Source organism: Plodia interpunctella, chromosome 7, assembly GCF_027563975.2.
Source record: "Plodia interpunctella isolate USDA-ARS_2022_Savannah chromosome 7, ilPloInte3.2, whole genome shotgun sequence".
Classification (NCBI taxonomy): Eukaryota; Metazoa; Arthropoda; class Insecta; order Lepidoptera; family Pyralidae; genus Plodia; species Plodia interpunctella.
The window spans coordinates 6123018-6139555 of NC_071300.1; the positions used below are offsets into that span (position 1 = coordinate 6123018).

The window sequence follows — 16538 nt, forward strand, 5'->3', positions numbered from 1 at the left end:
TATAACACCTCTCAAATGAGGGAACAAGTAGAGAGGTCGTAGTCTCTTTACCGCCTTAATTTTAACATGCGCGCTTTGAGGATAAAGTCCTAAACCACATGACAGGAATGTCTAATGTAAATCTTGAATCTAATTATAAGGTACAAACCGTGTCCGGACTCCGTCTGGATATTTAAACATGAAATTATAAATGTACATACCTGTTTCATAGTTCTGACAAAGGCAACGTTTTTTACCATTGCTTAATCACTTTTCAACTTCCTGAATAACAGTCGAATATTTTTATACGGGTATGAAATCTGAACATTATCCTAAATTGTATTTCCATTACGTCAAATAATAAAATTCGCCATACAGTCGCCACCACATCATCTCGGTTACACAATTAAACTACACTATAAACCACAATTATTACGGACCAAACTGTTGGTGGTGTAATAACATAGCAATACAAGAATTACTGCTGTAGAAATTATTCGTTGGAAATGGTCAGATAATAAAACTTAACTGAACATATATAATTTATTACGTAAAATGTAGAACGAATGTATGCCAAGAGTAGCTGTTTGTGATAGATACCACATGATAGTACCTAAATAATTCCGAAATATTTCAAGCAATACAAATTTGCGTGGTTTTTAATATTCGACCGTTTTGTCGAAAATTCTGTAGTTAAAATATAATTATAATCGCGGCCCATCCCGGCTTAACTCGGGGGTAAAGCCATAATAAATTATACGCCTAAAGCTTCCTTAGAAGCACACTACTATTGGTGAAAACAAATATACGTACAAATATACGTTCGGTAGTTTTTGAGTTTATCGCATTCATACAGACAGACCGACGTTATACTTCTTTTTATTAATATCCTTACATACGTAAGGATGTTATAATATTATAATATATATATATATAAACTCGTAGAGTATACTTAGCAAAACAAATATATTTACGCTTCCGAACTTGTCGTAATAGGGTACAGGGCGTAGAACGTCGTAGCATAGTAGACTACACAGCTCGTAGCACTAGTAGCATTCGTAGAGGTACCATTTTTTCAGTGTTGCTTAACTATAGATAACTTCGATCTCAATTCCACCAATAAAACCGCGATAAAGTTAATCCTGGCCTTTGAGTTTCGTAACTATTGGCTTTGTCTAAGGTAAAGGACTCAAAATGAAAGCAATTTGAATACAAGTTCGATCAAACAAAGCCCAAAAAAATAACAAAACAACTCATATTAATTTTCCGTAAATAAACAAACTATAAACAAAAATCGCGGTCAATCACAATGGCTTATTTTTTCTGTATCATGTAATCATGTATTCAGGGGGAGACGTAGTGCCCTATTTATTAACACAAGGGCATCTCTCAAGATATAATGAGACGCGATTGTACTCACAATAAACAAGGGAAGCCAGACGTCTTATGTGTCTAATACAGATTCCGCTCATAGAAATAGTAAATGAGGGTATTTTACAATAGAATTTCTTTTATAAGTTCAAATACTGAATGTATTTGTGTAATTACGTTCAAAAGAGATTGTAACAAGACAAACAGTAATGAGCTTTGGAGCTTAATAAAGCTACTGCATAGAAATTCTTTTCTATGTAATTTTGCAATATAATTGAAATATGAAAATAAAGATTATAGTATTTGAAGTTGATATTTATTTAGCAAGTTCTTGTGTTTCAGTCAGTCTATAATTAAATCTCATCTTGCTTATCAAAGACTGGCTGTTAATTAATAGTTCCATTGAAATGCTTATACTCGTATTCTCTCTTCATAGTCTTAAGTCTCTTCATAGTTGAGGGTAGTGGTCATAACGTGGAATAAAACACACACAACGACTTTCTTGGCACAATTAAAGTAGTGGTTTGCCATTACCTTCTCTCCATTTCACACACAAGTTAATACTCAACCAGTGTGCAGGTTTCCTCACGATGTTTTCCTTCACCGGAAGCAAGTGGTGGTCGATGAAAACTACTATAATACGTAAGTATATGAGTTAGATTTACTTACGAACTTACATGTAGTACAACTAGTATTAGACATGGAATTTTTCAATAGATATTTCATATCAAAAGTAACCTGGATCCTTAACTATATTTTTACATTTTTCTTTTTTATTTCAGCATTTCAGCAGACTTTAATTTAGGTTTAGGTAGCTTAAATGAGCTTACAAGTCTGAGATACATATTAAAAAATTTTTTCCTTGTTTTCAGGTTATGAAAATTTGGATCGTTTGTCTTCACAATCTCGAGCTTTCAAAAAGCTTATTCAACAGATAAATTAAGTTTTTAAATAAGGAGGTGATTTGGGCGCCATAACCACCCTAAACCTCTTATTAGGGATTACTTAATTTGCACATTAACAGGCACTTTAATAATTTCCAGCACTTTGTGGAGAATTTCTCTATTCAAATAAAAAAGCACTCCGTAATAATGGGATCCGTAGATTTAAATAACCTACTGCTTCTTCACCTGAGTAGCTTACTTTCACATATTTGTGAAAATTTTATAATATGAAGTAAACAAGATAAGAAAAATTAAAACAATTCTTGTTTTAGGTAGGCTTCACAGATTCCTTAATTTATTATCGGACATATACTATACTAGCTGTTTCCCGCGGCTGCGCCCGCAGCATAAAGTAACCTATAGCACTCTCCAGCTCTCCAATTATCTCTGTTGCGAACGTGTGAGTGATACAAGTAGACCCGATGGAAAGAACATTTATTGAATAAAAAACATTTCCTTATATACTAATAAAGACTAAATAATATGACAATAAAATCCTTGGCTGTACGCACATCGGTATGTGAGATGCAAAATAGACATTCGTATTTTACTTCCTGTATCATCTTACGTACCTAGTATCAGGGTGCAGCTATAATCTCCACACAAAAATCACCTCGATCCTTTGCTCGGTTTTGATATGAAAGACGGACAAACAAATACTCTTTCACATTTATAATATTAGTATGAATTATCACATATTGTAAACTATATCAAAATAATAAATTAAATTAATCTAAAAATCGAATTATGGCACGGTAAAATGCTGACCAAAGATGGGAGAGAGTATCAGAGGACAAGCAACGACTTTGATCAGGTCTAGCTCTGATCAAAGTAGGATATTGACGGTTGGGGTAAGAGTATGCTCATTATAGTAAGCAGCTGAGATGATGACGATGAACTAGTTTCTAGACAATTCAAATCAATGTTTCAACATATCAAATTACACGGAGCCCTAAAAATATGAACAGGTAAAAACAGGCAATTAAAATATTCGCAAACAGACGTTCTAAGGCAGATAAATTTCGAGGGTAAACCGTGTACCTGCCTCGTTAGCCTGCAAGTCGCCGCGAATGATAACGTCACTCACTTGATAACGACCTGTTCTATTTTAAGCTGTTTTCACGAAAAATGCGGTGAAATACTTTTTTAAAAGACATCAAGAGGACATTCGCTTGCGAAAAACAAGTCTTCGAGAGATATTTTTAATCTGCTATTTTAATAGCTTAAAACTTCGTTTGCATTTGAAATATACCTAGTTTAAAAAATATATATTATACCTATATTCTCCATGTAAATTTTAAGAGACATTATAATAACTCTTTATTACCCCATAAGCAAATGAATGTGCTGGAGTACATAAGTGAGATAAGATTACTAAAATATTCGAACTTGCTTAACTTTTATAATTTCCTCCTATTGTCTCTATCATTGTTAACTACGGCATAAAGATAAATTCACGACAAAAAGTTCAAATGAAACCAATTCTTCACAAAAAGCTGCAGTACAGAACAAAATATTGCAACATTATACCGAGCTTTTGCTCGTGCTAAAGCTCATTATCAAACCTGTACAACCAGTGGCGTAGGTAAATAACCTTTGCAAAAAGATCTGCGACTTCACCCTATCTAAAATAATGGCTTCAGTGTACCGGCTCGCTACACTATGATATCTGATCACGGCACTATTGTATGCACAGAATTAATAAACCCTTTATCCGTCAGAATATATTTACATTCTCGATTGCATGTCACAAATGCAGTGCGTCAAACTTATATGTATAACGACGGAGCGACAACGCAGAACAATGTAGAAATTGTATGAAGTTTCAACATACGTCAGTATCAAAATCTATTTAACGCAACGGAGCACGAAAGACCGGTAACGTGATACATTTTCGCAACGTAGCGCGACTGAGCAATGGGCATGGCTCTAACGGAGCACTGAGGTCGTGCTCTTTATGTGTCACGTTGTTTATATTTACTATATGAATGACCATAGATTCTGATAAACCTGAGGAAGTTTTAATGAATATAAAACAAAAAGATCCTAATTTTTATTGGTCCAAGAACCCCTTGAGCTTGAATGCCCCGGTTCACGGCGCCATCCAATCCTTTAGTAGCTACGCAACGGTATACAGCTGCTCTCACATTTCCCCGCACAATATCGCGGCGTCCGTTATTACTCTCTTTAATCAGAGGTATTTCTGAAGAATCGAGCAAACCTCCAGAGTAATGCGCTGAATAGAACGTGATTACGTTCCTGTACACAAACGTGTACAACCTACAGGTTTGTTTGCAACTGAATTTATTCTGCGCTTATTGTTGGAGAGAACCACTTTTTCTAACAATTATAGATTACTTGTAACCTGCTCTTGTAACCATAAGGGCGGAGATGAGATACACACGCAATTATAACGGACAAGTAGCTGGTAGCTGGTTAGTATGTGCAACGTTCTTTGACTTCGATGTACCACTGCTCAGTAGAGCAAATGGAAGTGTCTACATGTATGTTTACTTAGTAATATGTGCGGGTAGCTGATATGCATTGCACAGTGTAATGTATAGTGCAATTTTAGAATAGCAATAATTCGGTTAATGCAAATCACTTATATTCAAATCGTAATTCTATTATATCAACATTTATTTATTTATTTATTTTGTTATTATATTTGTATAATGTAATTGAATGTGTGTGTCTTTTTGATAGCAATGAAAAAAATATCTAACATTTCGGTCATTGGTAACTATAACTAGACCTTTTTCTAATTTTTTTATAAATGTTTATTATTGGTCTCACTATCGCCCGATTTTATTCAAGTCGCCTAACGACACTTAACTTTTACGACAAGCGTAGCGCCAACACACCGCTTCTACATTCCAGTAAGTTGTCGACCGGCATAGCAGTAATTTCAATAGGCACTGATCTATATGTATGATGCTGCGGTTTAGGGTGAATGCGTGATTTTGACAACCTGCTGCGCTGACATGGAAATGTGCTTCACGATAAGCTCAATTGTTTCATTGTACAACGTCTCCTAACTGGAAATCCATTTCTTACAAAATTAATCAAAATATATAAATACATAAAAAAGGAACCCAAGTACGGAACCCTCAGTAAGTCCAAGTCGCACTTAACAGGTTTTTATGATGTAGGTATTTTTTGGGGCAAAACGATTTAATAGTATATTCAGAATACATATGTAAAACCTTCTATATCTGTTGGAAAGATTGCCAGACCCTGGGCTCCGACGCTCAACGGCTGAGAAGAAACCGGAAAACGCTCAGATGATAGAAATATTTATAGGTAACTACCATTTCATGCATAAACAGCGGCGTGACGTCATTGAGCAACGCAGTCAAAACCCAAGTTCTCTCGACGCGACCCGACGCCCTCGTTTCAATAGACGGTGATTATAATCTGTAGTATGTATATGTGTGTGTACGGATCTCGACAATCCAGCCGGTGACAACCTGCTCCCGTATTAGTTTACATTTAATAATGTTCATTACAATAATATTAACATGACTGGAGGAAATTGTATATTATTTCAAATGTCATAAACCGGCAAAAAATGTTACTTCAACGCTTGTAAAAATCATATATCATAGAAATCAGGATACGAGTAGTCATTAAAAACATCACCTGCTCATTCAAATATCGCAGAAATTTTTTCAGATCTTTCATCGCTCATTCTCAATAGGCGTTGATTACAGTACCTACGAGAGGGTATGGCGCGGTTGGGCGACCGCCTCGGGTGGTGAATATAAAGGGGCGCCGCTTTGCGAATATGCTCGTTTTCACATACCGCAACGAGGCCCTAGATTTACAGACAGCTGTATATCAAGGGTCACCGCAATAATAACGGGCATGCGGCAATTTTTTTAGGTCACACAACAGTTAGGGGCGAGACCCTCCCAAAAATCACAAAATAGGGGCGCTGTATAGACCGTCTACCCAGGACGCTTTTAATGCTAATACCGGTTGATTACACGTGATTTTCAAGTGTTTTCGAACACGGGAAAATCTAATTTGCATACTAATTCTCCTCGTTTTATGGCTTTTGATAAGGAAGTACGCACCTCATACTTACAATTTAAAACTCAATTAACCATTTTGCCATTACACATGAAAATTAAGTCATAAAATAATGTTGTTTGTAACTGTTAAGATTATTTATTTATTAGGAACATTTACCTTGATCTTTGAAATAAGAGGCGCTAAGAAAAGAGATTTTCCTTGACATCGCGTCGATAATTTATTATTTATTTATTTGTTTCCCAACTCTTTTCTATCATTACAGATTCCCATGCATAGAATAGGCCCAACACAAATATTATTTAGATACATAACATATGATCTATAATGAAACCATTGTGCCTGCTTCCGATGAAGGAAAACATCGTGAGGAAACCAGCACACTGGTTTATTATTAACTTGTGTGTAAAAAAATGGAAAAGGCAATGCTAATCACTCTATTAATATTACCAAGAAAGTTGTTGTGTGTGTTTCATTCTACGTAATGACCACGAAATACAGCTATAAAGATGATAGCTAAAGTCAGTACTCACCCATGTCGTCGATGAGCGGGGCCATGCGCAGCGTGACGCCGACCAGCAGCAGGCACAGGAACAGCAGCAGGCACGCCGTCACCATGATCGTGTAGCGCGCGCGCCGCGGCAGCTCGTCCGGGTCCAGGACCTGATACATGAACACACGCTCAACCACTTTATAATCCAATGGTAAATCTATACTATTATTATAATAAAGAAGCGTTTGGGAGTTTGTTTGTTTGAGGCTCGTAATCACCAAAACTACCGAACCGATTTCAAAAATTATTTCACCATTATAAAAGTAGGTATATTATCCAAGATTGCTATAGGCTGTATTTTATCTCCAAATTCCTACGGAAGCAAAGTCCCCGGCAACATCTAGTGATACTTAAGCTTATAATTATGATATAGGCCACAGTATCGCCTAAGTCAGACAGATGCCGACGCGAATGCAGGAAGATTGCGTAGTTTTTCATTTTTATTTATTTTGCTAAATACAACGGTATACAATATGAATCCTTTTAAAGTACCTATAAGTGGTTTTATTTACCGCAATGAAAAATCAGCAATGTATACCGAATACGCGATAGTTTGGCGAATTGTTCGCGAATAGTGTGGAGCCGATATGAAAATTGTACTACATGAAAGGAAACACAAGATGGCGTTATGTACGAGAAGCACAAGCACGGAAGATTGGTAGCGTTTGACGTGCCTGAGCAACCCCTAGTACGAAAACAGCTCCATCTGTGATGGGGAGTTAAAACTACTTTCCACGCGAAAATTTTGAATAGATGGCGCTATACCTTGTCGAAACTATGTTTTTTTTAACTAGTTCGATCATCATTATATTATTCTGTTATGGTAAAGCTCAAATCCTATGCCGGCTATATACTATTGGCGCACTCAGGCAGATGCCGACGTGAATTGCGTAGTTTGTATGTGAGCCTTTTATTACCACAAAGAAAAATCAGCACTGTGTACATCGAAACCGGCAAACTTTAGCAAACTGTTTGCCGATAGTATATAGTCGGCATGAAACTATAGTATTGCTATTGGAGATAACTAATTAATGTATTCTCCAGTGTTATTGAAACCGTTGTGGCGAAGGTCAAAACCTTACGTGTATAACTTTAGCCTGCTCATCAATGGCGGAGACGAGCAGCGTGCGATGCTTGCGGGGCTTCTGGGCGTGGTGGTTGTGGCGGCGGCGGCGGCGTCTGCGGCGCTCCAGCTCCAACTTTTCTGGGCTGTTCAGCTCTCTGGAACAGTGTGATATCGAATTTAACAGCTATACAGTTATACGGCTTAATTTTTCTAAACTACTGCGCAAGTCATAAACTGTAGAATAGAACTACTCGTATTGGAAATTTAGGATATGCCCAAATTTAGGATATACCCAAATTTTATGAGTATCATTTTTGGTTTTCTCATCCAAATTGTTTGATTTTTAGCTAATCGAAACTAGTAGGTATGAAAAGTCAACATTCTATTCTATCATCTATTTTCTTTCTTTTTTTCAAAGTTATATACCATGTACTAAAGAAATAGTAAAAATTTATGCAGTATTAAAAAAACCGGCCAAAAGTTGGCTTCCCACAACGAGGTTTCCTTAAAAACCTTTTTTTTTGTAATTACATATTTGCGGTTCTCAGATTTAGTCATGTATAGGTACGCACCTACTCTTCTAATATAGTTATTTCGCACATACGCATGTGCGAGATAACTATATTAGAAGAGTATAACACTTCACCTGTGATGTGTCTGCAGTTTAAGTTTCTTGTGTCCGTGTCTGGAGGCCTCATGCTCGCACCAGTGCGCCGGCAGCTCCTCGCCAGGGCTGCCCATGATCGACGCCTCCTCTGAAAATACATAAATTACACTCCTTGAAACAGCAAGATTTTTAGTTAACTAATGTATCATGTGGTTCCGGCCCTAGAATCCGACCACTTCATATCTACCCATAGATATCGTACGAGACGACTGTGGCCTCAAGCTTTTAAAAGCATTGAAAGCTGTTAAGCGACAACAGCATTTCATCCCTAATTTGACCATCAGACAAGTATACTGACCGTCGTGTTGGTGGTCGCGCAGCAGCAACAGCAGCGGGTGAGTGCGCGCGCGGCGGCGCGCGTGCTCGGCGTGCAACGCGCGCGCCTTGCGCTCCACCAGCGCGACCAGCACCGCCTCCAGCCGCGCCGCGCCGCTCTCCTCCGTGCATACTGCTTTGTCGACCGTCTGGAATACACAATAATAAATCAATAATAGTTAGATCAAGGGTGTATGTATATGTAAGCATGTGAAAAATCGAATAATAATACTTTTTTTTTAATTTAATAGAAGAGTTATTCACACTAGGATTCCCTGTAAATAGACAGACGCGGTAGAGGCCTTTGTTTTATAACATGTGTGATGTGAAATGAATACGAGAACTAACGTCGGTCGACGGCTGACGCATGGTGAGCGCGCGGCCGGCCCATGTGGCCGATCATCGCCTCGCACCGGTCGCTACCGAGCGCCACGACACACCTGCAAAATAAATAAAATCAATAAATAAATGCCGTAGAATTGGGGGAGGCTTTTGCCCAGCAGTGGGACATCTGAAGGCTGTAAATAATAAATAAATAAATGGACAGCAATTTACACCAAGCTTGTATCACGGGTCCGATGGACACAAACTATGATCACAATTAGAAATATTTGCTCACCCTGGGAATCGAACCCAGGACCTCCTGATAGCGGAAGGGCAAGGTGACCACTACACCACGTAAAATAAAACTAAAGTTTTAAGAAAAAAAACTACTTAGTTGGCTGACTTTTGACAAGGAAACAAAAAGAAGCTGGTATGATTCAGGGCGACATTTCGATAAAAAATTTGGTGAGACCACAAGTCAAAAATGAGTAATAAGAAATTTTGATTTGACAAATATAAATATAGAATAGGGATAGCAATCCGATTTATATGTATATAAAATCTATGTCAATTGCATGTCTTTCAAAGATTACTACTTTCTTTACTACTTTCAACATAGATATCAGAATATACTTTCAAGGTACCACTACTAGGTTTACACTAATAGGTTTGGATTGACCTTTTTCTACATCACTACATTAGCTCAATATTTTTACATGGTCTCCGAATAAAGTATAAAGCCTCGTAACCATGACTCCTGAGTACAGTCAATTGATCGTCTACTGTGACTTTCATTTATTTCTTCACGATAGCATGCCTTATATACTCACATTGCTTGATAGAAATGAGAAATTGGAATCTACTGACTAGACTCAAAGCTATACAGACTTAATGGAAGATTCATTAGTCAGTGGCATCTATGTGTCAAAACCACGTGACTTTTCTATATTTACTAGCTATTGCCCGCGGCTTCGCCCGCGTAATACCCTCCTAAACGAAAAATCAAAGTACAATGTCAGTTATTTTATTGCATATTATTATTGTCAATCTGCATCAAATTCCATCAATTACTTTTTGCTCGATGCACGAACAAACATACATACAGAGAGACAAAAATTGCAAATAATTTTTTTGGCTTGTATTAGTCCCGTAATGACCCCTATAATTATTTTTATGTACGTACAGAAAGGCCATTTACAGTTTTATTATATGAATATGTTATTATTATATATGTTGTATACACAAGCATGTGTATTGTTATATGTTGTATACACAAGCATGTGTATTGTATCAAATCGAACATACTATGATATATAGAGAGAAATACGGTATTAGTCAAGTTAGAAGAAAATTGGTCTTCCTTCAGGTAGCGATGTAAACTTAAAGGACTTTGCGGAAATGCTTGACAAAGGTAAGATTGAATGGGGACAGAGGATCAGGTATTTGCAATTATTTCCATGAAATTGACGGTAAGTGGATTATAAATTGGTATAATCCTGAATTTTAATTATAGGTAGATGTATTTCATTAAAACCAATCTACCACTATCAAATGAATGTATGTTATTGGTTGAAAATATTATTTTGCGGTTAACATAACTTTTCATTGTGTAAACATTCAATGCGGTCTGTTGGAAACTAGTGTAGCATTGAAACTTTGTGTATGTATGTGATTTTAGGGAAACGTGAATGCGCATTTAACAATTTATCTGAACCGAAACTGTTTGACGAACTTCTCACGAAAGTAAAGTAGTAGTAGCTTTTCTATGAGTTTTCTTATTTTTTGTTGATCTATGATGAGTATATGTCGCAGTAAGATAGAAAAAGCCGTGATATAGTTATATGCTTTAGGATATAATTATATAAATAAATATCACTGAGCTAGCCCCAAAGTAAGTTCGAGACTTGTGTTATGGGATACTAACTCAACGATACTATATTTTATAGCAAATACATATAGTATAGATAAACATCCAAGATCCGGGCCAATCAGAAAAAAATCATTTTCCATCATGACCCGACCGGAGATCGAACCCGGGGCCTCTCGGTTCAGAGGCAAGCAATTTACCACTGCGCCACCGAGGTCGTCAATGCCGTATATAATATGCCGTCGTATATGCCGGAACATGAAAAGTTATACAAAAGATATCCATTACTATCTTACTAGGAATATAATTATAAAACGGTTCAAGTTTAGTAATTTAACTATATTACTAGATTCAATTTTAATAAATTTTGAGCAAATTGATGAAATGAGCTGGATATTATTCATTTATAGTGCTAGCAGTTTGAGTAGTTACTAGTTACCCTTCACTAGAACAGATTAAATAATTTTCAATATAGTAGACTACACAAAGCGTTATATTAATGACTATTTGATAAATTACCTTGGAATTATTCCCAAGATATACACATGTTCAACACCCTTGTTACTTAAAACCATAAACGTCGAACATATAGGTATAATGATACAAATACAAGTCTTGGTTATGACAACGCGTCGCACCTTATGGGTGTCTTAGGAATATAGTTCATAAGGATATTTTTTGTAAAAAATAGATATTTGGACTATACTCTACTTAGGTTTTGGATATCCAAAAATTGTGGAAAGGATAACATGAAAAAACCTATTCACTTTTTATTTATTCACCCGTAGCTCGTGTTGTCGTCACAATTACTCATACACGCACAGCATCACATTGCGTCATGCGTTCCGCCGCTCACATAGAACATCTGATTTCAAGGAACCTCCCTTATACCTATAAAGCCTTTATACTGTTTAAGAAACAATTGAACAAAACCTTGTCGCCTTTATAATCCACCCCTCAAATCCATTGTGAGAGGGCTTTCTTATGTACCTAAGCCAATACCAATCAGAAGCTTTTATGTAGGTGCCACAATCGACAGCCGTGAAAGATCAAAAATAATGGACGTCACTTCCATAACGTCCATCGTAAGTGAGCGGCGGAACGCAAAGCGCAATATACGCATATTGCATCGTACGAGTTATGGAGACGACAACACATGCCACGTGTATAAAAGTAATATGAAAAGAAAATGACAGTATAATAATTTTGGCGCATAAAGCCACATCGCGATGCCTTTCCACGTTTCTCGGTTACCTAGGAAACCGAATAAGGCAGAACAAGGACAAACGATGACGATTCACGTTACATTATTTATACACCGTTACATTTTTATTATAAGCAGTTTTTAGTACGCAATTTTTGTTGCTTAGTGAATTTGTTTAAGTCAAGTCTTAACTCATATCCTAGGTAGTTGAAAGTTCAATTGTTGGTTCAGTAGGATTAATAAATAAAATAAAGCATGGCCTATCTTTCTTAACATGGTAATGATAAACCATACTTTATTACTATAGGATCAGATTCTCAGTGACCAATTCCGAAAAAAAATATTTTAAACGGTATTTTCCTTTAAAATATAATTCTTTATCGAAATTGGTCACTGAGAATCTGCTCTTATTGTAAAAAACATTAAATATACATTAAATCAATAAAATATACGTATTAATAATTATTATTGGGTTTGCATCGATTTTTTTTTTGGAAAGAAATTGGAAAAATACCGTTTCCCACACCTATATCTGGCTGAAAGCCCACAATCGAAGTTAAATCACAGCATAACTAAAGCCAGTGCTAAATTATTCAAATTATAAAATGAAAATGTGATACGATAAACCAAATTCCAATTAGCGAATATGCTCCAATTTTTTACTGCATTGCGTTGCGTCCGTACTCGCAATTTCGTGGTTTTATTCCAATATGCAAACATACAAGCCATTCCGCTGAACAATTATCTCGCGAGATTCATTTGCATAGAAATTAATACAGCCTCGCTGTGCAGTCTATTAAATAGCAACTAATTTAGTAGTACATTATTACATTTACTAGCGTTCACCCGCAACTTCACTTAGGTACGTGAAAAGTTTGCTATAGCAAAAAAAAAATCTTGCCATTCCATTGTAGAACGATATTCAAAATAAGTATAGGCAAAATAATATTTCATGACACCAGCTGAAAGTCAACTTCAGACAAAAGTGATATAGTCGCATGATATCGACAAATAAGTATAACCGTCGAAGGAGTTAGAGAGTAGCTCGCGTAACTCAAACTCAAACTCAAATATCTTTATTGAAGTAACTATATCGCTCGAATAACGATTATTATTATTAGGCAGATAGGAAAGTCATATTTTATGGGGCAATATTCTACTGAGTATTAGAATCGATTCCGTTTCTCACTTGCAGAGAATTTGTTAAGATTTCGTTACATTACTCGTCGTCATATGTTTAAAATGTGTTTTTAGAAAATTTTAAAAATTCTGACTGACTATCCTTCGAAAAGAAAAATAATAATGTAAAAAATAAATGTTTTACCAACTTTGCAAATGTATATATGTGAGCGTATTCCCGTCTTTTTCCTTAGCAGTTTGGCCCAGAGACCGTCTTTTTTTTCTTCTCCATTTCGCACGATCGTCAGCAACCCTAGTTGTCAGATCAGGTAATATTTAGTCATTTCTTTTAGATAATTTGCCAAATACTTATTTGGCAAAGCTTAGCTTTCTTTGTACATTTGGATTCTTAAATTACTTAAGTTAAGAATCCGAATGTACAATAATTCTTTATTGAACAATATTACACATGTCACTTTAACCGTGTGTTCAATATACCTAGAAATAATTGCTGAAATCTGATCGCGAAAAAGTAACAAACCGAAATAAATGGGGATTGAAATAGTTCGCATAAAACGTTAGTTTAAAATCTTAAGATTCTTGGATATTTTCCAAGAAAATAACTCAACCGTTGCAGTAAAAGCTTATTTTCAAGGTATACAGATAAGACGATTTTTTATGACATAAAACAAGTTTTATATCTTATCTGTGCCATTGCACAGACCATTGTATACTTTTAACTTCTAGAACGATTTATTCGTCGTGCTGCCCCCTGATCACTTACATAATCGACAAAGTATTACTAAGTACCCGTTTATTTCTCGTTACGTACTAAATAATTATTGTTAGTAGTATCCAAAAAATAAACAACAAATTTTGTGTGCGTATATTAGGTAAACCTAAAATGACGCATAATTTATTCAGGACAACCGTTTCACTTTTACTAGGTTAAGTAAAAATTATATAATACCTATAGTTTTAACATTTATTTATCATCGACATGTATGCAATAAATATACTCTGTTTACCATACACTACATAGTTGTTATTATTCCACGACAGCCGTCACACCCACAGCTACGGCCCACTGCAACACTCAATTTATAACATGTCGCTCAAGATATGAGACATTAAGTGATTTTCAAATTTTTTTAATTTCAATAGCTAAAATATAAAAATATGCTACACATTATCATTCAGCTGCATAGAAACCAAGCGTCTATGTATCTACTTCGAAGTTGCTAAGTTGTTAATTTATCATATTTGTAACAAAATTTCGAAATGTACTTATATCGAATGGGCGAAAAATACTAAAACAAACTATGCGAAATATTTGCACTTGATGGCTTAGTTAATTTATTTATCCTTGTCCAAGCATAGACACAAATGTGTCTGCTCTGTACTCCAGATCGCAGATCGCTACCTTCTTTCAAACCGAACTTTTGGCAAAGATAAATCTGACTACGACGCTGGACCGAGGGGATAAATATAAGGATAAGAGCAATTTAGAAATACTTATCCGGGACAATTTGTATTTAAACTCAATATTACCCTTGTTTAGATTCCATTATAGCAGTATTAAACAGGCTATGTCCGTTTTATGTAACTGAAAATGATTTGGAATTTCTTCAATAAACAAGTTAAAATTTCTTGGAAATGTCCGCTAATGCCGTTAAATAAGCGAAAATTTTGTATTACTGAGGTACCAATTTTACCGTTTTGATTGGAAATATTTTGAAACTACTTATATTATAAATGCGAAAGTTTGAGAGGATGCATGTGTATATGTTTGTTACTCTTTCACGTAAAATCTACTGTATGGATTGTTATGAAATTTGGTATACGTGTAGAAAATAACCTGGAATAACACATATATTCCTCCGAATTTCCTCGGGAGCTAGGCTCAGAGACACCGCTGGTATTATTATAAGATAGTAAAAAAATAATATCACCAACTTATTGTAAATTAAGCACATTGCTGATCTCAAACGAGTATACATACACATATATGTAGACTCGTTTGAGATATCTCGTTCAGGGCTGATGTTTGATCACGCCATATTTATTTAGGTCACTCCGGACGGCCAGGATACGCTCCCTTTGCGACGATATTACCCGCCATATGATTCTCAGTGCTTATGACAGATCATTAGACTCCAACTACAATGAAGTCTATTCAAGTCAATATAATCGCAAAATTAACACGGAATTTGGTACACTGGCTGATTAACCATTTAAGCAGCTGGGAAAGCGCTCAACCAAGATATACGTATAACGTGTACGTCTATTTAAATGACTCATAACAAATATGACGTCCTTAGTGGTAAAAAATTATATTTTTTTCATTCAATTGTGATATATATATCACAACTAATTTTTGCCCGCGGTTCGCCCACGTGAGTTTCCCACGTGAAGATTTATTTTTCCGGGATAAAAGTTACTCTATATCCTTCTCCATATTTCAAACTACATGTATGCAAAATTTCAAGAAGACTGGATAAGCAGGTAAAGCGTGAAGAGGTAACAAATAAACAAACAAGCTTACTTTCAGTTTTATAATATTAGTTAGGATTAGTTAGGGTAGTTCGCCGATTTGGAAACGTATCAGTGTATCATGTCAGTTTATGCCTTGTTTATGCAATCAGTCAGTATTATAATGACATCATAAGGAAAATACTCACAGGCTCACTACTATGTACGCCTTGGTAATATTTATATATTCGTGAACCAAGACATTAAATATAAGACATGGGTATAATTATAATATAATAAAACCATGTTTTTCTCAATTTTATTCTCGAAAAGTCTGGCGCAAACCCATTCAGTAGGTAGTACTAGATATTTCTTATACAAATACAGTACAAATGTACAGCGACATTACAAGGAGGGTTACAAAAAAGTCATGAAAATCGGTGTATTTGTAACATACAATACATTTGAGCCAGTGACCTACATTTAAAGGACGATGAACTATCACTATCGTTACTTTTAATTCTATATATATTTAAATAGGTACAAAATACTTGTAATCTAAACTTAAATTAGGTACAATGGTACTTAAATTCCATAGTTCTATAGTCATACTTCTATGAAA

At 35.7% G+C, this 16538-nt stretch overlaps 1 protein-coding gene across 2 annotated transcripts in view; it reads right to left on the reverse strand.

Moving 5' to 3' along the window:
* LOC128671177 (uncharacterized protein) overlaps positions 1-16538 on the reverse strand; it is a 90412-nt gene that overhangs the window by 44572 nt on the left and 29302 nt on the right. The window contains exons 2-6 of one of the 2 annotated variants that reach the window (XM_053747448.2): positions 9279-9370; positions 8914-9079; positions 8595-8703; positions 7965-8103; positions 6863-6992 (exon numbers count right to left, since the gene is read on the reverse strand). In XM_053747448.2, coding sequence (XP_053603423.1) covers positions 6863-6992; positions 7965-8103; positions 8595-8703; positions 8914-9079; positions 9279-9299 — 565 coding nt within the window. In that variant the 5' untranslated portion in view covers positions 9300-9370. Of the gene's footprint in view, positions 1-6851; positions 6993-7964; positions 8104-8594; positions 8704-8913; positions 9080-9278; positions 9371-16538 lie in introns of those variants that run through there. The other variant, XM_053747450.2, reaches the window with a different exon arrangement.